The sequence below is a fragment of the Zonotrichia leucophrys genome, chromosome 1A (assembly GCF_028769735.1).
Source record: "Zonotrichia leucophrys gambelii isolate GWCS_2022_RI chromosome 1A, RI_Zleu_2.0, whole genome shotgun sequence".
Lineage (NCBI taxonomy): Eukaryota > Metazoa > Chordata > Aves > Passeriformes > Passerellidae > Zonotrichia > Zonotrichia leucophrys.
The window spans coordinates 70,392,153-70,418,910 of NC_088170.1; the positions used below are offsets into that span (position 1 = coordinate 70,392,153).

At 38.9% G+C, this 26,758-nt stretch overlaps 1 protein-coding gene across 2 annotated transcripts in view; it reads right to left on the minus strand.

The window, feature by feature from the left end:
* The window catches only part of CHCHD3 (coiled-coil-helix-coiled-coil-helix domain containing 3), a 177,771-nt gene that overhangs the window by 123,626 nt on the left and 27,387 nt on the right, over positions 1-26,758 (minus strand). For both annotated transcript variants that reach the window (XM_064703094.1, XM_064703093.1), the window contains exons 3-4: positions 25,514-25,598; positions 4,483-4,627 (exon numbers count right to left, since the gene is read on the minus strand). In XM_064703094.1, coding sequence (XP_064559164.1) covers positions 4,483-4,627; positions 25,514-25,598 — 230 coding nt within the window. The remainder of the gene's footprint in view (positions 1-4,482; positions 4,628-25,513; positions 25,599-26,758) is intronic.

The following is a 26,758-nucleotide window of genomic DNA, read 5'->3' on the forward strand; positions in this document are numbered from 1 at the left end:
GACATAACTTTATATATATATATATATATATATATATATATATTAGAGACATTAAATATATGTGTGTGTATATATATATATACACACACACATATATATGTATCATATATAATTATATATGGTATTCTGAAGCAACTGAAAATTACCCAGCCCAATAACTAAATAAAGCATTTTCATATCCATAAAATGGAATTTCTCAAGCATTTGAGGAGAAATCCAGCTTGTGCTTCCCAAAATCACCACAACAGGGAGAAAAAGATGCAAACCCCCACTAATTATGCAAATAATCGTCTCCATTATAAATCTTCAGCTCCTCATTAGCTCCAGGCCACAAAACCCTTATCTCTCCCACACAACATTAAGAATCCAAGGATTTAAGGCATATAACTGAGGCTGTACCTTGGTCATAATTCCTTTCCATTCTCCTTTGTTCCCATGTTTTACACAATGACAAAATATTAAACATTTGTTTACAACACTGAAATTATTCTTCAACAATAACATTAGGATAGAGGTGAAAAAGAATCCAGAAATTGCTGGAAAAGATACCAACGCTGAGGTGGAATTGGTTTGGTTTTCAATTGGGATTTGGAAAAATAACAGGAATATCAGATTTTAAATCCCACAGCAAGGACAAAGCTATTGCTTATTGAAGTGATTGATTACTAAGATACCAACCCATAAACCTTAAAAACTTTGGATTTTACTCCAGATTTAGAGAGCCCAAGGAATATTTATGTTGCTGCTGACATAAGTAAGTCCTATTTACTTTTATAGCAATGCTCACGTGAAGTATTTTCAACTTTTTGCCTTGAAAATAACGATTTCTTTAGTATTCACACTCAAGTATATTTGTATTTTTAAAGCATATTCCCACCTCATACAATAGTGATTATTGTTAGAAAGAAGAGTCAATAGAGACTCACTGCAGCAAGCAAACACTCTGTAGAGGAAGTGATAAATCTGTCAGACATTTGAAATGGACTGAAGTGTATAATGTCAGTTTTCTGAGGAAAACAGCCAACCATATGCTCCAATTTCCTTGTCAGAAGGTTGAATACATCAGCTCTAATGAGAGATGAATCTTTTAAACAAAATTTTGCACTGAGCTGGTTCCAAAGTTGGAAATAAGCAGCAAAACCCCTTAAAAGAGGGATATTTAACTAAAATAAAATGACATGCTGCTACCCAGTCATGAAAAAAAAAAAAATAAAATATCTGCTCTCCTCTTGTACCAATAGGCTTGAGGAGAAAGTTGCTTGGAATATCTGTGATTTCTGTAAATATTTGAGAGTAAGAGCCTTCAAAATGCAGTTTATTGTTTTATTTTATTTTATTTTGTATTATTTTATCCAAGAGTTACAGCAGTGCAGGGCTGTGGGTGACAGAGCTGTGCCCACAGCTGTGAGCTCCAGCTGCAGGCAGGCCTGCAGACCCTTTAATTTTGCTTACATTGCATTATAAATTTTTCTTTGCTGAGCATCTTCATACATAAGAACCAACCAATACCTTTATTATTACCTTTAGCCTATCATAACTACTATAATTACCATATTATGGTCAATGCTATCCAATTACATCAGTTACTATGTCCCAGTTCATGCTTAAAGTTGTTTTTCAGTTTTCTTGCAGTGGAAAATTCTTAAAATTCTTCCTTGCAATCTAAGAGTACACCCATCAAAGAATGAACAAGTGGAAATGGAAAATATCTGCTAGGTGATAACAAACCTGAACCCAAGAACCACCAGATATTTCAAATTTCCCAGATGGAACCAGGAAGATTGAACAAAACCGAGATGACACAATTGATAACTTTGATATTCTGAAACAAGTGATAATTAACCAGCCAGATAACCAAAATTTTTCTACTTGCCAAATGAACACGTCTTTTTTGCCTGTGGTATCTTTCTGCTTGGTAAAAACATCTTTTTGTTTGTGGTCAGCTGATCCTTTGCTCTGAGTTGTAAAACCTCTTTCCAACTCAACCTTTGCCTTCTTCGTTGTCCAGCAAGACTGGCTGAGCAATCCTCAATTTAAAATTAAAGGAAAATAAAGGAGCTGGCTTATAGAAAGGTGAGAATTACTCAGTATTTCAATTTTAAGGAAACAGACAAAACCTTCTTGCTAGTTTGTAATGTTAGAGTACCCACTTCAAAGAATGAACAAGTGGAAATGAAAAGTATCTGTTAGGTGATAACAAACCTGAACCCAAGAACCACCAGATATTTCCAAATTTCCCAGATGGAACCAGGAAGATTGATCAAAACCGAGATGACACAACTGCTGACTTTGATATTCTGAAGCAAGTGAAAATTAACCAGCCAAATAACTAAATAAAGCAGTTTCATATCCGTAATATGGAATTTCTCAAGCATCCTGACAAAGGATACACAGAAATGCATTTCCCTGTGGTACAGATCTTGAATTCTGCTATTCTTCTACATCAAAACTTGCTTCCATCTCTATTTCATTCTCAAATTCTACATTCAGAGACACAACCTTTGCTTTCTTAGTTGTCAGCAAGACTTGAGACGTAAACTTGAAGGAATTTAGAGATTTTAGAGGAGCTAAGATTTTAGTTAGAGACAAGCTTTAGTGGAGTTAATTAAAATAAATAGGTAGGCCTTGATGAAGTTAAGAGTTAGTAGTTAACTAATAATTGATTGCTTGTCAGCACAATGTTTGGTTAGCTGGGTTTATAATGAAGAATATAGAAACTGATAAATTGCTTTTAGGAACATAAGACAAATTCCTCTGTTCTGAAACCAACTGAAGACAGGAATGGGAGTTCTACCAAGGGTTCATTTGTGATATTTGCATTGAAAAGGTAGAAAGCTCAGAACGAAGAAGACTTCATTTACTTCCTCATTTTGGGACCCCTCCCCATGAAAGGGACCACCAACTCATTTCAAGGAACAAACTATGCATGCTTAATTGCCTTTGAACTAATTACCATAGGAAGCAGGGAATGGGATGTACCAAAGTTATGAAAATGCATTTGTATTTTGGGCATTCAATATTTGTAATAGATAAAAGGACTCTGGAAACACCTGTAAATTGTGGTGTGTATTTGGGATCTATCCCACAATAAACACACACTTTCTAACTTTAAACTGTTAAAGAGTCTTTGTCCATCACAGTTGGATATTGGTACCAGATCAATATCCATACTGGGAGTGGGATGTACCAAAGCTGTGAATATGTGTTTGTATTTTGGGCATTCAATATTTGTATAGATAAAAGGACTCTGGAATCACCTGTAAATTGTGGTGTGTATTTGGGATCTATCCCACAATAAACACACACTTTCTAACCCTGAACTGTTAAAGAGTCTTTGTCCATCACAGTTGGATATCGGTACTAGATCAATATCCATACTGGGAGTGGGATGTACCAAAGCTGTGAATATGTGTTTGTATTTTGGGCATTCAATATTTGTATAGATAAAAGGATTCTGGAATCACCTGTAAATTGTGGTGTGTATTTGGGAGCAATCCCACAATAAACACACACTTTCTAACTTTAAACTGTTAAAGAGTCTTTGTCCATCACAGCTGGATATTGGTACTAGATCAATATCCATACTGGGAGTGGGATGTACCAAAGCTGTGACATCGTGTTTGTACAGATAAAAGGATTCTGGAATCATCTGTAAATTGCAGTGTGTATTTGGGATCTATCCCACAATAAACACACACTTTCTAACCCTGAACTGTTGGAAAGTCTTTGTCCATCACAGTTGGATATCAGTACTAGATCAATATCCATACTGGGAGTGGGATGTACCAAGAATATGTGTTTGCATTTTGGGCATTCAATATTTGTATAGATAAAAGGATTCTGGAATCACCTGTAAATTGTGGTGTGTATTTGGGAGCTATCCCACAATAAACACACACTTTCTAACCCTGAACTGTTGGAAAGTTTCTGTCCATCACAGTTGGATATTGGTACCAGATCAATATCCATACTGGGAGTGGGATGTACCAAAGCTGTGAATATGTGTTTGTGTTCTGGGTATTCAATATTTGTAGAGATAAAAGGACTCTGGAATCACCTGTAAATTGTGGTGTGTATTTGGGAGCTATCCCACAATAAACACACACTTTCTAACCCTGAACTGTTAGAAAGTTTTTGTCCATCACAGTTGGATATTGGTACTAGATCAATATCCATATTTTTAATAAATCAGACTGGCTGAGCAAACCTCAATTTACACATCTGCTATTCTTCTATATCAAAACTTGCTCCCACCTCTGTTTCACTCTCAAATTCCACATTCAGAGACACAACCTTTGCTTTCTTAGTTGTCCAGCAAGACTGGCTGAGCAATCCTCAACTTACACATCTACTATTCTTCTATATCAAAACTTGCTTCCACCACTATTTCACTCTGAAATTCCCCATTCAGAGACCCAAGCACACACATATCTGTGAGATTCCCTGCCCAGTTCCCACCCTCCCCACCCCATGAGCACTCACAAAGCGCTGAGCCTTCTGCCGCTCCTCCTCGGTGGCCGCTCTCTCGCGGAGGATGGCTCGGGTCAGCTGCTCGTTTGAGGAGATCCTCTCCCGTTCCAGCAGCTTGCCAAGCTCATCCCGCACGTACATCTGCTCTTGTTTCAACCTACAGGAGGTGCAGGGAGATTCAGGCTGAGAGAAAATTCAAAATCTACTTTCCAAGTGTTGTTTCAAAGCAGTGAAGTCGCTTTAAAAGCTGTCACAGAAATGCTTTTTACTCTTAAGACACCTAAATACAAATATTCACGGAAAGAATCCAGAAGTTTATTTCTAATTAAGTATCAAAATCTGAATACACAAAAGTTACAAGTTTTGACATCATTGTTAATTAAATCATATAAATTACAGCTGATTCAATTCAATATATTTTTAAGCAAGCTGCTGTCACAGATATCTTTTATGAAAAATCCTTTCCTTAGGATTTTTCCCTCCTGAGAAGCTGAGAGGCCTCAGGAACAAAATGTAAACAATGATTATCTGCTGCTGTGGAATGCAACAGGTGCATCTGGGATTGGGCTCATGTGGATGTTTGTAATTAATGGCCAATCACAGTCAGACTCTCTGTCCCAGCCACAAACCTTTGTTATCATTCTTTTCTATTCTATTCTTAGCCAGCCTTCTGATGAAACCTTTTCTTCTATTCTTTTAGTATAGTTTTAATGTAATATATATCATAAAATAATAAATCAGCCTCCTGAAACATGGAGTCAGATCCTCATCTTTCCCTCATCCGAAAACCCCTGTGAGCACCAGCACAAGCTGCAGAGAACCCTGTTGGTTGGTTGGGTTTTTTCTCTGGTTTTATGGAACCATTTTTCTGGGAAAATCCTTTTCCCAGCAGCCACTCAATTTCCACCTGAAAGCTTCCCTGCACTGGGGAAGTGCTTTCCTCCCTAAACACACCATAAACCTGTCGGATCTCAGGATCTCAGTCCTGAGGTGCCGGGCCACCGAGAGCACCCTTGGGGGGCTCGGGAGTCCTGGAATGTTCCAGAAGTGTCTGGTGGCTGGACTTTGACCCTACACGGGAGACGACACCTGTATGAGGACAGGAGGGTTTCACCGGGGTGAATGGTGAAGGGATTGGTTAATTAGAGGGTGAGACACAGGGTTTAGGATTTCTGTACAGGGGGGTTTAGAGGAGTAAGATGGAGGAATTGGGGCGTGTCCTGCCCTCCTTCTTCTTCCTCTTCTCCTCCATCTTCTTTGGCCACGGTGGCACCTTTGGATTGGTTATTACTGAGAGTGCACCGAGTTATAAGAATAGATGGTATTGGGGAAAAATGATAAATATTGTACACGTAACAATGGGTATAAAGATACGTGGCTGCCCCGGAGGGCAGGGAGTGTGCTCATGGCTGGCTGCTGAGCAGATCTCTGTTCGGCTGAAAGAAAATCTTTTAGATAAACAATTAATAAACATAAAAACCGAAAGAAGAACTGAAGCCTCTTCTCGTCCTTCGATACGCGGGCTGTCCCAAGGCCACCTCGGGCCTTTCCAGGCCCCTCAAACAGCCGAGATAAACCGGACATAAACCCAAGGACTTCATCCATTTCCCAAGCTCCACCAAGATCGAAGAACCATCATCAACCTTTCCCAGCCGTCTGAGAGGAGCGGAGAAAATAGTTATTGAACTTGTTGCAACAGAGTTAATAAACTTCAGGCCCAGAAAAAATTCTCAATGTTTCTATGTCACAAGCCATAAATAGATTTGAAACCTTCAATGGAGTACTTGAGACAAGCACACCGTGTCTCATTTTCATGGCAACACTCAGTGAATAAAACCTGCGTGTTGTGACACCGAGCACGGAGCTCGGAGCAGTAATGGAGCTATGAAACACTGGGTTTCAAATAGATTTTTTTTTTTTTTTTTTTTTGTTTGAAAGAGTGATGGAGAGGAAGCTTCAATATTCTCAGTGCATTTATCTGTTGTCAAGGGAGCTCTGGAGAACAAATCCTAATGAGTCGGGTCACTTTGTAAAAGGTACCGGCATTAGAGTACATTAGATTCTTCCCCAGGGAATACATTTAAGTGAGGTAGGGAGGAAAAAAGACAATTACAAGATGTATTACTTCAGTGCTCAGCTCCAAACCCTCTGAAAATGCAGCAACCAACTGGGAATCTTTATAAAAGTTTATTAAGCTGCATCTTCAATTACTCCAGCTAAAAAAGAAAAAAAAAAATAAAAAATAAAAAACTCAGATTATGCAGACATGGACCAAATTCCATTAAGTGATTTCCCAAGGTCCCCTAAATTACTCCAGCAGGATTGATATAACAAATCCTTCATACAATCATAACAATCCTTCACACAGCACAGTCAAAACATGCTGGTTGTCTTTTGGATTGGAGAAATCATGTTTTGCCTAAAAAGGGAAAAAAGTGTCAAAATAGCAGTCTCAGCACCTTTTTCTGGTGAGCAATAAAAAGCATTTAATTCTTCTCGAGACTGAAGGAAGATCCTTCCTCATCCTTCTTGGATTTGACCTCCTAAAAGTGGTTTTCCATTAAAAATGTCTCTTCTTTATGCTGCTGTACACAGCAGAGTAATTAAAAGATATGAAACATTTTTTACATATAAAAGAGCAGAAAAATCCAGCCAAAAGTTACAATATTCTAAACTATGAAAAATTAAAAAACAAAAAGATCCTCATGAACAAAAAACCCCAAAGTAAAGCAACCCCTCAACACTCAGATAATTTACATTTAATTCTTTACATCAAATTAGATCTTCTTCCTAATTTCTCATTTAAATCAAGACACTCAGGTCACCTCAGTCAAAGAAAATTTGTTTTACTGTTTGGTTTCTTCATCCCTTTCCCTTTCCTTGCAGGGTGTTCTACCATGAAAGAAAATTACACTATTTGATTATCAAATTTTTAACTATTTAGGCCAAAAAGGAATTTTTTTATGTCCAAGACTGCTCCTGGCAGCACCTTCAAGCCAAAATTTCAACTCTTTTTCATCACCTCTCACCCTCATTTTTGTGACCAGGATCACACAACACAACGAGTTAAATTCCTCAAAAAAAACTTTTATTTAGGGCAATTTTTACTCCCAAAACCATATCCCTAAACTGCCATCTCAAGTGATTGAAATTCAGCAGAGTTTTGAACAAAATAAGCGGGATTTTGAAGTCATTTTCATTTATTTGAGTTCCATAATTGGGTGGCTTGTAGGAGCTTAATGAAACAAACATTCTGCAGATCCCGCTGATCGCAAACATTCGCCTGCATCAACCTCCAGTAGGGTTTTTTTCCTTGGCATTACAAATTCATTTTCCTGGCATTCAGCATGTACCAAATAAAGGCAAACATCAGCTGGATTTACACTAATAAATTCTATTATTATCTATAAATTATATTAGCTAGGCAAAAGAAAAAAAAAATTTAAAAAGTATATATATATGTGTGTATATATATATAAAGGCAAACATCATACTGGATTTACAGTAATAAATTCTATTATTATCTATAAATTACATTAGCTAGGCAAAAGTATATATATATGTGTGTATATATATATACAGGCAAACAGTATATATATATACAGTATGTATATATATATACAGGCAAAAGTATATATATGTGTGTATATATATACAGGCAAACATCATACTGGATTTATATATATATAAATTTACTGGATTTATATATATATAAAGGCAAACATCATACTGGATTTACAGTAATAAATTCTATTATTATCTATAAATTATATTAGCTAGGCAAAAGAAAAAAAAATTAAAAAGTATATATATATGTGTGTGTATATATATATATATATATATATATATATACACACTTGTCAGTACTCCAGGAATTCCACAGGAATTTTTGTTTCAAGTGACATTTTTAATTACAGCAGAAATAAAGGCTGAAGGTAATGGTTCTTGTGTTTGAGCACAGAACTCCAGACAACAGAGAGTATTCTGATCATTTATACAGAAAGGATGTTAAAAAAGCTGCTGAAGCAGCAGAAAAGGCTGCTGGCTATACATTTTCCCCACACAATTGATATCTTTTTGAATCAAATCCTTCTAAATAATTATGAAATACTGCTTTAAGAAGTGTGGAGGGGCTGATTTAATGAAGTGTGGCATGCAAGGCAATCACTTCTCATGGTGCTATTGGAAAACACACAGCAAGCATTAAGAAGCAGCTCCAGTTAAAATCTGCGTTAACACTTTGCAATATTTCATTTCTCAACTGCTTTATAGCACACAACCAACACAAAAAAAAAAATCAACAATTCCTGCCTTTCCCCAGCACTGTCATTGAGAACTTCAACACTCTAAACTTAATGCTGTGAAGAAAATTTATGTATCTGTGTTTTTTTGTAAGAGGATGGGTAAATCCTGACAAACCAATCAGCCAGGATTTAGGGATCTCAGAAGATTTATTCCTGTCAGAGGGGCATAACAAGAATTTGAGTATTTTTGTTATCACATTGTCATATTCAGGCTCCACTGTAAGACAAATTTTGGACTGTTTTAGTCCTGAAGTCACTTTAATCAAAATAATGTTTGCAGTACATTCCACCTCTAAATCAGATTTGGCTCACGTTGAACACAAAAGCCACCACATCACCTCGAGGAGCAATCACACAACAACAAGCAAAAAGAATTCTGGAAGACACTCCCAGACATAAAAAATATATAAATATAAAAAAATTTAATATATTTAAAAAGAAATAAATAAAAAGCCAGGTTTTGTTAATTTAGATTTTCTGAGATATGGGCTGGAGGTACAGAAATCAAATCCATGTGATCAAACCACCCATTCCAACCTCCTCTCCAGCACAGCTTCAGACCAAATGGAAAATATTTCACCAAAATAACATTTCTGCTTCTGCATTCCATCTTTTTATTCCTCTCTTTTCTTTCTGGAAGAGCAGGGAATGTGGGATTTTAGTGGCATTTGTTATTGTACAGCTTTTGAACTATGAAATCCTACATGCAAGATTGGGCACAAGAGAATTTACCACTGAATTTATCAAATATTTCAGTGCATGATCTAAAACAGCCTGAAACACTTCAACCACATCCCTTAAAATCAAGTAATAACAACATAATAACACAAAATAAAATAAGATGAAAAATAATTTCTCAATTAAATCACAACTTAAAATTAATAAATGACAACCATCATATCAAGTCCAACAGGATAAGAGAAGCCAAATATAGAACTGGCTCCACTTTCCAATTAGAAATTAGAATTTGAAACACAGAAATAGAAATTTAAGACCCAAACAAGAAATCATCTCTGAGGGCCAAGGAATTTTCTGTATCACAGAAAAACAAAAATACACTCTAAAAAAAAAGACTGATAAAACTTTGCTGCACTCCAAGTGGTTTCCATCCTTTTCACATCTAGTTTGTAATTAAGTTCAAGAAAAGCAAATTGTTAATTTTGCCATGTGGATTTATGGCCCAGGACTCTCCTCATGCTCAGCATGACCCCTGTTAGCCACAATAACAAGATGAGTAATTTAATTCTAAATCCACAAGAACTCCCTCTTTTGTTTACTTCAAAATATCCATTTCTGTTGTTCTTGAAAAACACCTGCAGATGTTAATTAAGGAAAAAGCACCTTTTAATTCAGAGACAACAGCAACACACTGAGAAAAGCTGAAAAATATTAGTTTTGTGCTTTGATGGCCACTTCACAGTTTATTCTCCATTAATCAAGAATCCACAGAAATCCAAAACTGGCAAACAATACTCTCAGAGAAACGCAGTGATTTGTCATTTCCAGCCCTTATTTTCAGATATTGGAAATTTATTACACTATCAAAGCCTAAGCATTTCCTTTTTGCTATTTTTTTCAGGGCAGTGATTACTTGCCAGTTGTTTTATCTTTATTACAGTCTCCAAGCCACACAATCTGATAGATCTGTGACGTTCCACCATAAACTCACTCAGGCCTAAAGCACCAACAGTGTCATTTTTCATGACTTCCAACCAAGCAAAAATCAAAATATTCCCCGTTTCAAAGTCCACTGTCAGGAAAATCACCCTGTCCTCTATGAACCAGGGAAAAAATTTAATGATGTGGAACCCAAAAACTCACTCCAACTGGAGATGATACAACATGAGGAGGATTCATGAGATTTTTCTGCTTTCCTGCACCACAACAGCTCTTTAATTCCTCCTGACGGACTCGCAGAAGATCCCAAAATGTTTTGAGCAATGTGTTTAGGGCAGGCTGCAATATTCATGAGGGAATGATGTGTGTGAGGGCTGAGTTTCAATATTTCATGAGGGGGACGCGCCACGGAAAGCCGCGGCTGGAAATCGCCGAGGGATTTGAAAGGATGGGAGAGAAAACACGTCAGGAAAACATCTCCGAGCTGGGCTGAGCTCTGAGAGGTGTGAAATGGAGATTTCTCTGGCTCCATCTCACCTGTCTGCAAAGGCAGGGAAATCACCTCAAGTTCTTCTGATTTTACAAACGCGTAAGGAAGGACAGAGATAGGGAAACAAACTAACAAACAGGGCAGGATTTGGGATACAATTCTTCTGATTTTACAAACACTTAATGAAGGAGAGAGATAGGAAACAAATTATCTGGGAGGTCAAGGCACAGAAAACACAAAAAAGTTAAAGTTTCTACCACGGCTCACTCATTAAAAACATTATTCTCCACTCACAGAAGATTTTGCAAAGCACAAGTGACAGGAGCTGCTCCAAACATTAGTAGCAATCACATTGCTAACAACTGTTCTGAAATTGCACTTTTAAACCTTTCAAATCATGGAAAATTAACAGAAAATATCATTTTTCTGCACCTGAAACCGTGGTATCAAAAGGATATTTTGCTTTCAAATTTTTGGCGCTCCTGTTGCTCAGCCTGGAGAAAAGGAGGCACAAGAGGGACCCTGTGGCTCTCCACAAGTCCCCGACAGGAGGGGACAGCCAGGGCAGGATTTGGGATACAATTCTTCTGATTTTACAAACACTTAATGAAGGAGAGAGATAGGAAACAAATTATCTGGGAGGTCAAGGCACAGAAAACACAAAAAGTTGTTCAAAATTGAAGTTTCTACTACTGCTCACTCATTAAAAACATTATTCTCCACTCACATAATATTTTGCACAGCGCAAGTGACAGGAGCTGTTCCTAATATTAATAGCAATCACATTGCTAACAACTGTTCTAAAATTGCACTTTTAAACCTTTCAAATCATGGAAAATTAACAGAAAATATCATTTTTCTGCACCTGAAAGCCGTGGTGTCAAAAGGATATTTTGATATTTTGCTTTCAAATTTTTGGTGCTCCTGTTGCTCAGCCTGGAGAAAAGGAGGCTCAAGGGGGACCTTGTGGCTCTCCACAAGTCCCTGAGTTAGAATTAGAAACACAGAAATAGAAATTTAAGACCCAAACAAGAAATCATCTCTGAGGGCCAAGGAATTTTCGGTATCACAGAAAAACAAAAATACACTCTAAAAAACTAAAAGTATAGTTTTAGTTCTATATCTGGCTTCTCTTATCCTGTTAGACTTGATATGATGGTTGTCAGTTATGAATTTTAAGTTGTGATTTAATTGAGAAATTATTTTTCCTCTTGTTTTGCTTTTTGTTATTGTGTTGTTATTACTTGATTTTAAGGGATGTGGGTTAAGTGTTTCAGAGTTTCACACATTTCATCAAACCCAGATTTATCATCATTTCCTGAGTGCAAAACCAGTCAAATGTGATGACAGGGACCCAAATTGGCCTCACTTTACCCACCAGACCCAGCACCATTAAAACCCTCTGACAAATCCATCACGAGTGACCAGGAGCTCTCATGACTGGCACAGGCAGAGGAGGGAAGGGATCACACTTCTGAGCAGTTATGCTTGAACCTCTCATGATTAAATTTAATGAGAGCTCCAGCTCTTTATTCCACATCCACTTCTTCCTCAGGGTGACTGCTCCTCCTTAACATTTGCCATACATGAATATAAATTACCCTTAATTCATTACACACAGTGCTGAGAACAGAGAAGTGATTCCAGAGCTGGCACTGACCTTTTCCCATCCCAGTAAGTCCTCCCTCATCTTTGGTCCATCCCAATAAATCCTCCCTCATCTTTGGTCCATCCCACACTGTCACACAACTCCCACACGAGTTTGGGACCTGCTCCAGAGCAGAGACAAGGAGGGCAAGGGATCAGGGGATTCTGATCTTTCTTTAGGCTGAACTCCTACCTGGAGTTCTGTGTCCAGCTCTGGGACCCTCAACAGCAGCAGGACCTGGAGCTGCTGGAGAGAGCCCAGAGGAATCCATGGAGCTGCTGCGGGGCTGGAGCCAGGCTGGGAGAGCTGGGAATGTTCCCCTGGAGCAGGGAAGGCTCCAGGGAGAGCTGGGAATGTTCCCCTGGAGCAGGGAGGGATCAGGGAGAGCTGGGAATGTTCCCCTGGAGCAGGGAAGGCTCCAGGGAGAGCTGCCAGCACAGGGCAGGGCCTGCAGGGGCTCCAGGAGAGCTGCAGAGGGACTGGGGACAAGGCCTGCAGGGACAGCACCCAGGGAATGGCTCCCACTGCCAGAGGGCAGCCATGGGTGGCATCTTGGCAATGAGCAATTCCTGCCTGGGCTGGCATTGCCAGAGCAGCTGGGGCTGCCCCTGATCCCTGCAGTGCCCAAGGCCAGGCTGGAGCAGCCTGGGATGGTGGGCTTGGAATGGGATGGGCTTGAAGGGCCCTTCCCACCCAAACCATTCTGGCATTTGGGACACTCAGAATCCATCCCCAGGGGTTTTTATGGAAGTTGGGGATGGCAAAGGGAAGGGAGACCCTTCCTGGAGTGCTGAGATTGCCAGTGAAGCCCCCAGAGCCCAAAATTCCTTCCTGGAGAGGAGTCGGGGTGGGGATGGATCCAATGCCAGGCTGGGAGAGCTGGGAATGGAGGGAATTCCCTGGAGAGGGAGCCTGGGCTGGGATTTTGGGAAGGGATTCCCAGAGCAGCTGGGGCTGCCCCTGATCCCTGCAATGGCCAAGGTTGGACACTGGGGCTGGAGCAGCCTGGGATGGTGGGAGCTGTCCCTGCCCCTATGGAATGAGATGATCTTGAAGGTCCCTCCCAACCCAAATCACCCCATGATTCCATAATTCCATGATGTCTGTTCCCAAACCCAGCCAACACTGAAAATACAATTTTAAGGTTATTCTCCACCTCGTCCCACATAACCCTCATTGCCTCAGCCACCCTATTTCAAACACCAGATTTGTCCCATCACCCAAACTCTCAACCCAAGCCACGCCATCCAGCAGAACCCCCTCATTATCCCTCTCCCTTTCCAGCTGCCTTCCAACCCCAGCCTAACATCTGTCAAAGGAAAAACCCCTCAGAATGTGCCAGGCCTTGACCAGCAGATCCAAGACTCGTTTCAGATCTCAGTTATCCACTCAACTCACTCCAATTAATTCAATTTATCAACAGCACTTCCATGGACAGCTCGTGAACGCTCAGAGCAACAAGGACAGTGACTCTTGTCAGTGGTTGAGTTTTCTTGGAGCTTCCTGAGTTGTGGGAGTGTTTTTGGGGCAGTGTTTGGTGTTGGAAGGAGGAGGGCTGAGCAAAAAGGGGGGCAGGTTGGTTGAGGGGATTTTTAATTACACACATAAAGCCATTGCTTTTAAAATAGGTGCATTTAGATCAGTATTATACAGAGATAAAATAGATGAGCAAATTCCCATTTTTATGCCAGAGGGACAAAGAGAACCTGAGTTAGAACTGTAAAACTGCTTTACATAATTTGTCTATGTTTAGCTAGCCACATAACTCCACTTGAAATTATTTTCCAACTTAATATCCTTCCCCTTGGGATCTGCAACAGCAGTCCTGGAATTATGACAACATTAATTATCCATTAAAATGAAGTGACAGTTAGAAAAATTTTTATTAGTATCATTATTATTATTATTACTATTTTTAAGTGTTTCTCTGCTTTTCAAAATGAAAGAGCTCAGCAGTTTGAAAGCAAAGGTTTGTTTAAAATTGCCAGGGGGGGAATGGTTTTCCTCTTTCCTACCTGCATCTGAAACTATGAAGCAGGATTATTTTTGTGGATGCTCTCTCACTAGCTCCAAGTCATTTTCCCATCTCTCCTAGAAATAAACTGATCAAGATGAAGCTCGGTATCCAAGCTGTCAGCTGAGATGGCAGGTTTTAAAATCCATGTGAAAAATAAGCCCTTGAAAATTGGGGTTTATAAAGGCAGGAGTGAATTATGGCTCTGCTCTCTCCAATTTCCACCTCCCATCTCCAAGATTCATCTCTCCATATCCTGAGAGCCAGACATAATGGCATTAATGGAGAATCAGAGCAGGAAACCTTGGAGAGTAACTCTGCCATTGCCAAACGCCTTTTCTTCTTCTGAAAACAAAACATTTTTTTTTCACTGAAAACAATAAAACTTCAACAGGCTTCTAAGGCAGTTTGATACTTCCCAACTTGATAAACACTTTTGTGCTTCCCTGGCATTTTGCAGGTAAAAATCACAAACTCAACTTTCCTGCTTTGAAGAGCTGCCCCAAAAGGCACCTGTTGGAACCCTGCTGAAAATTTTACACTTTCTATTCTGACAGACACTGACCCCCAACAGAACACTGCATTTGACCTAAAGCTGTAAAAAACGCTTCCAAAACTGAATTATAAAATTAAAATTATGAGGATATAGTTTAAATAAAGTGTATATTATCACCTAATAAAAAACTTAGTGTTGAAAGTTTCAGAATATAATAATATATATAAAACAAGATGGAAGTTTTAAAACTAAACTAGTCCTTCTTCTTTACCTTCTTCTTCATGAGTTTAAATAATATTGTGCAATTAAACAAAAAATCTACATTATGAGACACAAGTAGTTAGTTATTAGGTTAAAAGTAAAAATAATTAAAGTATCATTTCTTAATTAGTTTATCCTTAAAAAAAACTTATAAAAATAAAATATATCTCCATTTTTTAAAGTTTTAAAGTTATTATTACAATTAGGTTTCTCCTAACTATATTATTATTATTATTATTATTATTATTATTATTATTATTATTATTATTATTATTATTATTATTATTATTATTATTATTATATTGTTGCTGTTGTTTTATTGTTAATGTTATTATTAATAATATATACTATGTAATTATATAATAATATAATATAATATAATATAATATAATATAATATAATAATTACATTATATTATATTATATTATATTATATTATATTATATTATATTATATTATATTATATTATATTATATTATATTATATTGTATTGTATTATACTATATTAGTAATGTAACGTAGTATATAGTATTAATAATATCCTCAAGCAACCCATTATATGTTGGGGTTTGGGTTTTTTTTCTTTTGTTGAGGTTGGCATTTAAGGTATTTGAGAGCTTAGTTTGTGTTTAGATTTAGGTGTTTATGATTTCTTATTTATGTTATAATTTTATAGGTATTGAGTTCTGCAGTTCTTCACTAGTAAGGTACAAAATAATAAATAATCTTTTGTTATAGGGTCTTTTAACGTTAAATAATTTAATTAATAAATGACACATTATTTTCACTTTTAATTCAATAACTATTCACTGGAAGCCTGCAATGAGGATTTTTCTGTCTAATTAGAAAATACCACCCAAACCCATGGAGGAGAAGGAGAAGGAGCAGCACTGCCCCAAAACCTCCATCTTGTTTTATATCTATTCTGTATTCTAAACCCTTAAACTCTGAGTTTCCCACCCTGTGATCTCACACACTCCTGTTCAAACTGCACACCCACAGTCCCAGTTCCATCATTCCATTCTGGAAGCTTCTCCAGGCCTCAGCTCAGTGCAGGGTTCTCTGGGGGTCAGTGCCTGCAGCACAGAAATCTCAGATTCTCAGCACCCAGGGTTCCAAGGAGTTAATTGCTGATTGCCTTTGGGATAATTAGGAACTGAGGGACAGCAGGTTGGTGAGTTCATCTTCTTTTTGCCAAGGTTGGGGTTAAATGTGTGAGATGGTATTTCTTGTTGGGACTCAGATGTTTATCAATGGTTCTCTGTCACAGTCTCACAAACCCTGAGTTCTGCAGCACTTCAATAACAAACTAAAAATGGAGCCCCAGCTCTCTCTCTACAAGGCCTTTGTAGGATAAACTGTCCAATTAAGAAATGAAACCTGAATTATTTTTACTTTTTACCCAATAACCAACCACCCATGGCTGCAATGGGGACTTTTTTATCCAGTGACACAAAACCACCCAAACCCATGGAGGAGAAGGTGAAGAAGAAGAACCAGCACTGCCCTAAAACCTCTACCTTGTGTTGTACCTATCACTGTATTCTAAACCCTTAAACTCTGAGTTTCCCACCCTGTGATCTCACACACTCCTGTTCAAACTGCACACCCACAGTCCCAGTTTCCTCATTCCATTCTGGAAGCTTCTCCAGGCCTCGGGTCAGTGCAGGGTTCTCTGGGGGTCAGTGCCTGCAGCACAGAAATCTCCAATTCTCAGCAGCCAGAACTCCAACACAAGGAAAAAGGGTTTATTTTAAATTTTTATAAAATCAGTGTTATAAAATAAAAACCCCCTTGCATTCCTCCATGTGATTACCAGTTGGGATCTCTGGTTTTATCACACCAGAGCAGCTTCTCTTGCCAGGAGATATTAAACTCTCATTTTTCAGCTATCCCAAGTCAAAACAATTATCATCACTTTTACTGCTTTGGAGCATTCCCAGCTTTTTCTCTGCCTGAAGATGGAGTTTTCCAGACTCTTTTCCCACTTAATCCAAACAATACCAACAGGTCCCTGTGGCAGAAGACAAAATAACTATTACCTAAAAAAGAGCTTTTTGCTCCCCCTGAGGACAATCCTACAGGAAAAAGCAGGTTTCCCAAATCAGCATAGCTGATTATTTGGGAAAAAAAAATAATCATTTAGGAGGAAAAGAATGCTTGGAAGAAATTTTCACCACAATTAATTAGCTCCCCATATGAACTAAAGGTACATTAAGATGCTCCTCATATCTTTAACTCACTGAAATATAAAATGAACATTGTAAAGAAATCCATAATTTTATTTTTCCCCCTTGTTCTCCACACCTGTGCCAGGAAACTGGAATAAACATGTCATTACAGCAGAAATCAATAGGAAGTTTTAGAGTATCCACTAGCACAGAAAGGTCAAGGCCCAGTATTGATTTTAATATAACAATTTTGGTTTGCAGTTTCCCAAAGGCTTCTTGTCCAATACTCTTCTTCATTCTTCTCTCCCTTTACATTTCGCTGGTGAATTTGTTCTGCACCAACTCTTTACTCCAGGTTTACTAAGAGCTCATCATTTATGCAATGTGCTGCTGAGACATGACAAAAAAAAACATTGGGGGAAGCACTGAGAGCATCAATGAAACCCCAGTGATGAGCAGTTATCTCCAGACCCTCCTCGAAGCACAACAACAAAACAAATCAAAAATCTCATGGTTACAACTTTAATAACTCATCACAGAGCAGCTCTGTGCACCAGGGCGGAGTCAAAGCTGATTTATAATTTAAAAAGATTCCTCCAAACAGATGAGGATGGCACAAATAGAGGCTGCAATCAGTTGTGCAGCTGGTGACAGATAAAACGTCACATCCTCTGGAGCGCAGTGAGCCACAGAGAACAGAATCCAACAATTCATTCCCAGGGAATGTCTCAGGATGAAAGATGTGGCTGGGGGTTTGTATTTTATCCCCATCTGCCAGAGGTGGGGCAGTTCTGTCTGTCCATGGGGCATAAAACCTGGTTTAGTGGGAGGTGTCCCTGCCCATGGGTTTGGAAGAAGATGATCTTTAATGCCCCTTCCACTTCACACCTTTCTATAATTCCCTGATTTTGTGTTTCAGAACAAAATTATACAGAGCAAGTGAAGTCTGGCTCCACTGAGAGGTGCTTTTCAATCCACGCATGGTGCCTCCAGGGCTCCACACATTCTTGGGTGGACAACTAGAATTTGAGGTGATGCCCTCAAGGTGACCATGGTGGTGTTGGTGGTGTCCCACAGCTTGGAGTAAACTGCAGATTTGTCATGTCTTAGGTTGGAAATGGAGGTGTGTGTTCTATTTGCCATCTGTCAGAGCTGGGGCAGTTCTCTCTGTCCATGGGGCAGTTTTTTCTTTATCTCTCCCACAGCCAACCCTCCCTCCAGGAGATCTCTGCTGTCCATGGCCACTGAGTGTCCCTGCAGGGCTGATCCAATCCCAGCATCCCATGGGGAGATGCTCCGCCCAGGGGAGGAGCCAAGCATTCCTACCTGGATCCAATCTGAGCCTGGCCCAGCACAGCAGCCTTTGCCCCCTGCATTGCCAGAGGAGCAGCTTTCTGCTGCCCTGCATGGCCAGAGGGAGCCCAGGCCCATCTGCAGCAGCCCTGGAGCTGCAGAGGAAAACTCCCCCCTTGTGCAGGATCCCTGCTGCAGCAGAGCCACAGCTGGCACTGCAGGAGGGCTGAGCCCCCATGGGATGGGGCTGGGACACCCCCCTGACACACAGGGGGCAGGGACTGCTCTCACTCTGGCTGTGGTTTTTGGAATTTTTTGGTACTATTGCATTTGTATTTTAATTTTCTGAGTAAAGAACTGTTATTCCTGCTCCCATATCTGTCACCGAGAATGAAGGCCTTTGCCGGGGTCGAGCCATTTGTCGGTGAGGGGAGACTCAGACACTCAATATGAGTGATAAGCAAATTCCATTTATTGAAGAGAGCATCAGACACTTATACAGTGAGCAATAGGCTTATGAATATTCTGTAAGCCAAGCAATCTATTGGTTAAACTATACCATCAACTCTTCCTCATTCCTTAGGGGTTACATCTCTCTTTTCTCATGTCTCTTTCACTGTTTGTTATTATACTACAGCTAAGCCTCAAGGACATGCTATCAACACAGGTGCAGGACTTGGAATTAGCCATGGTTTTGTACTTTTCCATTTTCTAGCAGCTAAATTCCCAACACATATCGTTGCCTGAGAGCCCCTTAATTTCAAAATTATAAGGGAGGGGGTTTACATTTTCCATTTCAAGGGAGGCTCCTGCCTTCCTTAGCAGACACCTGTCTGCTCAAAGCAGGACAGAAAATTCTATGACCTCTCATCTGCATTACTCAAAGAAAGGATTTTTCAAGAGAAAAGTTACCCAAGTTTGACCACCTGGTCACAGGTGATGAGATGGCAGACACACACAAAAAACTCAGTTATCAAAAGCCACCAGATAATCCTGGAATGGTTTGGGTGGGAAGGAGCTCAAAGCCCCTCCAGTGCCACCCCATCCATGGCAGGGACAGCTCCCACCATCCCAGGCTGCTCCAGCCCCAGTGTCCAACCTTGGCCATTGCAGGGATCAGGGGCAGCCCCAGCTGCTCTGGGAATCCCTTCCCAAAATCCCAGCCCAGGCTCCCTCTCCAGGGAATTCCCTCCATTCCCAGCTCTCCCAGCCTGGCATTGGATCCATCCCCACCCCGACTCCTCTCCAGGAAGGAATTTTGGGCTCTGGGGGCTTCACTGGCAATCTCAGCACTCCAGGAAGGGTCTCCCTTCCCTTTGCCATCCCCAACTTCCATAAAAACCCCTGGGGATGGATTCTGAGTGTCCCAAATGCCAGAATGGTTTGGGTGGGAAGGGCCCTTCAAGCCCATCCCATTCCAAGCCCACCATCCCAGGCTGCTCCAGCCTGGCCTTGGGCACTGCAGGGATCAGGGGCAGCCCCAGCTGCTCTGGCAATGCCAGCCCAGGCAGGAATTGCTCATTGCCAAGATGCCACCCATGGCTGCCCTCTGGCAGTGGGAGCCATTCCCTGGGTGCTGTCCCTGCAGGCCTTGTCCCCAGTCCCTCTGCAGCTCTCCTGGAGCCCCTGCAGGCCCTGAAGGAGCTCTGAGCTCTCCCTGGATCCATCTCCTCCCCTCCTCTCTCACACCTTAAACACCTCTAGAGCAAAGCTGGCAGCACAATTACTGCAGGGCCACCAAAACAAACCAAAGTTTATTTTTAAGCCTTTTCCTGCCTTAAAATTCCTCCTTCCAGCAGGAGTTTTCCTCTAAGAAACAAGCCTGGAATGAGAGCACATCACAGGACAGTCCCAACTAAAGTGCACAGGGACAGATTTCTGGCACACCAACACAATTCCAGGGATGAATTTATTGAAGACTGGAACAAAATACACTTCCTGCACTACTGAGGGCACTGCCATGCACAGCAGCTTGCAAAAACACCTCACTCTACAGATAATTAATATTTGCCCTGTGCCAAATCACATTTAAAAAGTGGAAGCTGGGAAACACTCACCAAGCAAGAAACTGAACCCCGCCCAAATATAATTAGCCTGAGCGGAATGATTAGCAAAATAAAAAGTCTGAAATTTCTCTGATTTTCAGGGGTGGAAAAAAAGGCAAGTCATCATTCAGGAAGGTTCAATTTCCATGGGAAATCACATCCATCACTCGCCTCTGAAGCAGTGGTTTGGATATTTTAGTGCAGGAATCCAGCACTCTGATGAGCTTGGCAGTATCTAAAATTTTATCATTATGCTGATGATTGAAGTTGTTCTTTTTGCTGCCTCAAAATACTTTTTACTTGGCCTGCACTTTTCATTTACAGCAAACTTGAAAAACAGATTTACTGAGCACCATCAGGATCATGGAGCCCAACAAATGAACAAAGTTCATGGATGGAGTGGATAAATTCTGCTCTCTGATGGGAGAAATTTATTTATTTATTTCCCCAATGCCTGTTCTCAAAGCCATGGCATTAAAAATTTCCTCATTTTCTGGGAAATTAGAAAAAAAATGCTAAACATTTGCTGAGCTTGTCTAGAATAAGCAGAGAAAAAGCAAAATTGAAATTATCACCCACCGGTCCATTGAGCTGTGTGGATTTCTCTTATTCATAATTCAGAATTATTCTCTTAATTATCATTTATTACCTGTCACCATTGTCAAGTTCAAGTTTTTGTGTCCATCCTCTCATTTTTATGTTCCCTTGAGTGTCACCCTAAGACTGCAGCAGTATCTAAAATTTTATCATTATGCTGATGATAGAAGTTGTTCTTTTTGCTGCCTCAAAATACTTTTTATTTTGCCTGCACTCTTCATTTAAAGTAAATTTGAAAAACAGATTTACTGAGCACCATCAGTATCATGGAGCCCAACAAATGAACAAAGTTCATGGATGGAGTGGATAAATTCTGCTCTCTGATGGGAGAAATTTATTTATTTATTTCCCCAATGCCTGTTCTCAAAGCCATGGCATTAAAAATTTCCTCATTTTCTTGGGAAATTAGAAAAAAATGCTAAACATTTGCTGAGCTTGTCTAGAACAAGCAGAGAAAAGGCAAAACAGAAATTTTTGAAAGCAAAATTGAAATTATCACCCACCGGTCCATTGAGCTGTGTGGATTTCTCTTATTCGTAATTCAGAATTCTTCTCTTAATTATCATTTATTACCTGTCACCATTGTCAAGTTTTTGTGTCCATCCTCTCATTTTTATGTTCCCTTGAGTGTCACCCTAAGACTGCAGCAGTATCTAAAATTTTATCATTATGCTGATGATTGAAGTTGTTCTTTTTGCTGCCTCAAAATACTTTTTACTTTGCCTGCACTTTTCATTTACAGCAAACTTGAAAAACAGATTTACTGAGCACCATCAGTATCGTGGAGCCCAACAAATGAACAAAGTTCATGGATGGAGTGGATAAATTCTGCTCTCTGATGGGAGAAAGAAATTTATTTATTTATTTATTTCCTCAGTGCCTGTTCTCAAAGCCATGGCATTAAAAATTTCCTCATTTTCTTGGGAAATTAGAAAAAAATGCTAAACATTTGCTGAGCTTGTCTAGAACAAGCAGAGAAAAGGCAAAATTGAAATTATCACCCACCGGTCCATTGAGTTGTGTGGATTTCTCTTATGTATAATTCAGAATTCTTCTCTTAATTATCATTTATTACCTGTCACCATTGTCAAGCTCAAGTTTTTGTGTCCATCCTCTCATTTTTGTGTTCTCTTGAGTGTCACCCTAAGACTGCAGCAGTATCTAAAATTTTATCATTATGCTGATGGTTAAAGTTGTTCTTTTTGCTGCCTCAAAATACTTTTTACTGGGCCTGCACTCTTCATTTAAAGCAAACTTGAAAAACAGATTTACTGAGCACCATCAGGATCGTGGAGCCCAACAAATGAACAAAGTTCATGGATGGAGTGGATAAATTCTGCTCTCTGATGGGAGAAAAATTTATTTATTTATTTATTTCCCCAATGCCTGTTCTCAAAGCCATGGCATTAAAAATTTCCTCATTTTCTGGGAAATTAGAAAAAAAAATGCTAAACATTTGCTGAGCTTGTCTAGAATAAGCAGAGAAAAGGCAAAATTGAAATTATCACCCACCGGTCCATTGAGTTGTGTGGATTTCTCTTATGTATAATTCAGAATTCTTCTCTTAATTATCATTTATTACCTGTCACCATTGTCAAGCTCAAGTTTTTGTGTCCATCCTCTCATTTTTATGTTCCCTTGAGTGTCACCCTAAGACTGCAGCTCTGCCACATTAAATTCTCACAGTTACTGTTACAAACTCTACAAAATTGTAAATTAATTGTAAATCAATGATCAGCAATTTTCTACATGAACTTTCCAAAATTGAAAATGCTTTTCAGATGAAACATTTCAAAATGTTCAAAAATCAAGTGAGGAACAACAGTTGGGTTGAGTAAAAGGAAGAGTAAAGTGGAATCAATGCAGAATTTTGGAAATACATTCTAAGGTGGGTCTAAATCACTGTTTAATTAATTATTCCAAGTCCTGTTAAATAGAAGCTGTAATTGATATATTGTTAGAGAGTTGATGGCATTAAAATACAATTTAAGAGTCATTCTTCAGCTCTAATCCCCAAAATAAGCCCAGATTTTAACTTTATATAGCAGCCCATCTGTACTGTGTGTGGATGTGTGAATAAATAATTTAGCTACAAGTTCAAATTAAGATTTCTTCCCTTCACAGCCTGAAATGAGGAAAAGAAATTTTGCAATCAAACCCAAATGTGCTCATGCCCTGCTCACAGAACAGCACAAAATCAGCTTTAGGCAGTTGGAATCAGAAACAGCCCAAAGTTTCAGATATTTTTATGCTGAAATGTTATTTCATTGAAATATTGGGGAAAAATTGTGGTTTAGAGAAAGAAGTGAGAATATAAATATGTAAAATATACCATCCATGGTAAAACAATCCATGAGATGAATGTGGAGGCAAAAAGTTTAATTTTTATCGAATCCCAACAGGATTTGTCTTAAAAATCAGCAGGTTGAAATGAAATTGTTAATAAATCACAAGTGCAGGGTCACGAATTTTAAATGTAGAGCTGAGGGTTTTGTTCTGTTTTCCAAAACAGCATCAATTTATTTGTATTTATATCACAAATTATTACAGCTTAAATTCCATGTTTCTATTTCCATGTTTCTTCCATTCTGCACATGGAAGACAAAAGAATTTACCTGAATGAGTTTCTTGAATGTTTTTAACACACAAACCTCCACCAGAATTCAGCCCATAAAGACTTTAAGTTTTACTTATGGAAAAAGATCTGCATCTTTTACAGTTGTTCCATAAAAGACAAAAAAAAACTCTCTGCTCTGTTAAAACCAGATTTTTATAATTGGTGCAAAAAATTATAATAAAACATTGTAATGAAAAGTAATACTGAGTAAAAATTATAATAATAAAAATATACGGTGTAAAAATAATAAAACAACCAAAAACATTAATTAAATAAATAAAAATTGGAAAAGAAGTGCAGCTGTTAACAAATTGTGATGTTTTTCCTTTCTTTATCATTATCATCATTAATTTACTTTGATATTTTACCCAATCTGCTCCCTCCCTTTGACAGACCAAGGCACAACCCTGCAAGGAGAATTCTGGAAGGTACTGAAAATGCTGAATTTGCAAACCAAATATTTCCAGATTTTCATCCCATTTAGCTGAAGTCTTCAGCATTTAAAAAGCTCAAAAATAACCCAAGTTTTTCCTGCCAAAGCCCAGTTGAGGAGAGGGGGAATTTCACTGGAATTTATTGATTTCCTTTATTGCTGATGCAAAAAAAAAAAAGAGAAAAGCCTGATTTCTTTTTTTCCCTGGGACATTAATACAGTCCTATCTAATTATATACTCCATCAACCTAACTCAATTAAATACCAGAATGCTGGGTAGGAAACAACTGAGATCTATGCAGACAGTTGAAGTAGTACTAATTACAGCCTAATTTTTTTTAATCCATCATAATGAGCCTTTCTGCCCATTCTCAGTGGAGGACAGAGTGGAATATTTGTATTTATCCTCAGTGTGTTTGTGTTGTCTATTTACAACAATCACTGCAAGGAGAAATAAACACAGAAGTTCAGCAGATACCAAAATTTCTAAATTTAAAGAGGAATTTTTAATTGCTGATCATGGCTCTTGATCAGGCTTTCAGAATCAATCTCTGAGAATAAAAAATGAAATATTTCTAAAAAGGAGTATTTCAATATACAGAAAGGAACCAAAAGTGGTTTTACTGGTGTGAACTGGTTTAATACAGTATTTTACATATTCAAAACATCCTGGGAATTCCAGAATTCCCAGCAAACTCCAGAATTCCCATTTCAAGGTATTTTTGCTCAGCCCCTGGGATCACAGGGACCCCATCCCTGTGCAGCACAAAATGATTATTTGGGCTCCAGAGAAATCACAAAATTGAGCTTAAAAAGCAGCAAAAATTCAAGCTCAAGAGGTCAGAAGGGATTTAGAGCACCAGTTTGGATCAGCTCTTACAAGGGAATTCCAGCTCATTTCTTGTTGAACATGGATTTAATACCCAAACCTGCTGCAGCCCCCAGAGCTCTCCCAGGCAGTTTGTGCACAAAATTCAGTTATTCCAGTAAGCAGATAAATCAAATAAAAGCATTAAGGCTGAGTTGGTTTGAAATATTGTTATTATTAATGAACCAACCTTCTCTTCTGAGCTTCAGAGTCTCTCCTGGCTCGTTCCAGTGCCAGTTCCTCAGCAATTCTTTTCTTCAGCTCTTCATCACTAACTGCAATTAAAAGAAAATTCAATGAAATGTTAACAGAACACAACTTATCCCCAATTACAGAAACAACTGCATAATACAGTGCCCTCCATTGTTTATTTGCTTTTTTTCCCTCACAGAAGTTGGAGTTGCTTTCTTGTGGTTTAACCATCTTTGAAATTTTAGCCTTTAAAAAACTTTCTTATTAAACATTTTTTTCCACTAAACAACATGGACTGTACATTAAATTAAATATTTTCTTCAGAAATTTGGCTTTGTAAAGTAAAACCATGGGGATGACACAGAGACATAAACAGTAAAGTCATAAAATGCAGCTTTTCATTCATATAGAATAAATAAATATTTTTGTGTAAAAAATCAAGTATTTTCAGATGTGTTTTATACAACAAAGCTCTTACAGCACCCTAAATATTATTATTTCTAGTTCCTAGAGAAAGATTTTGCCCTATATTATCCAGATTGGAAAGAATATTTCCTTCAGTTAGATTCTGTCAGATGAAGCAATAAAACTGGTTAAGAATTAAAAAATCAGGGAAGCAACTTCTTCAAGAATATGAACAGAGGGAGAGGCACCAACCCTACAAGGCTGAAAGACTTCTCCAAAAGCACCAAAATCCAGTTTAATCCTAATCCTGCCTGGAATAAAACCTGACCCACACTGAGCTGAAGCAGTGCCATGATCTGAATTTCCAGAAAATTCCCTCACTCCTGCCTCAGATCCCCTCCATGGAATCCCAGAGCTCCAGGATGGGATCCCACCCCAAAACACCCCAGAAAACTGAACCCCAAAAAGGACCATAAAAACCCAGCAAAGGAAAATCAAGCCCAGAGAAATTAAAATTAATTTTCAGGCACTGGAAGGTCTCTGTGACCTCATGGGCAGGAGTTGGATTTATCAGCAAAGATTATCCAAAATCATTATTCCACTTTTCTGTTCTACTCCCTGCCATTCTGCTCATGCTGAAGCAGCCTCACAAAAGGGTTTTAGGAATGAATAAATGAATGAATGAATGAAGCAGCTTCATCAATTTTATGGGAGTTTTGGCCAACTAATCCAGTTAGAAATATCTTTGGAAAAGCAGCAGGAATCGATATCCATCATGCCAGGCCCAGGAAATGCTGAGAACACAGAAACAAAGGGAAAAGTGGGGGGAAACTTCTAA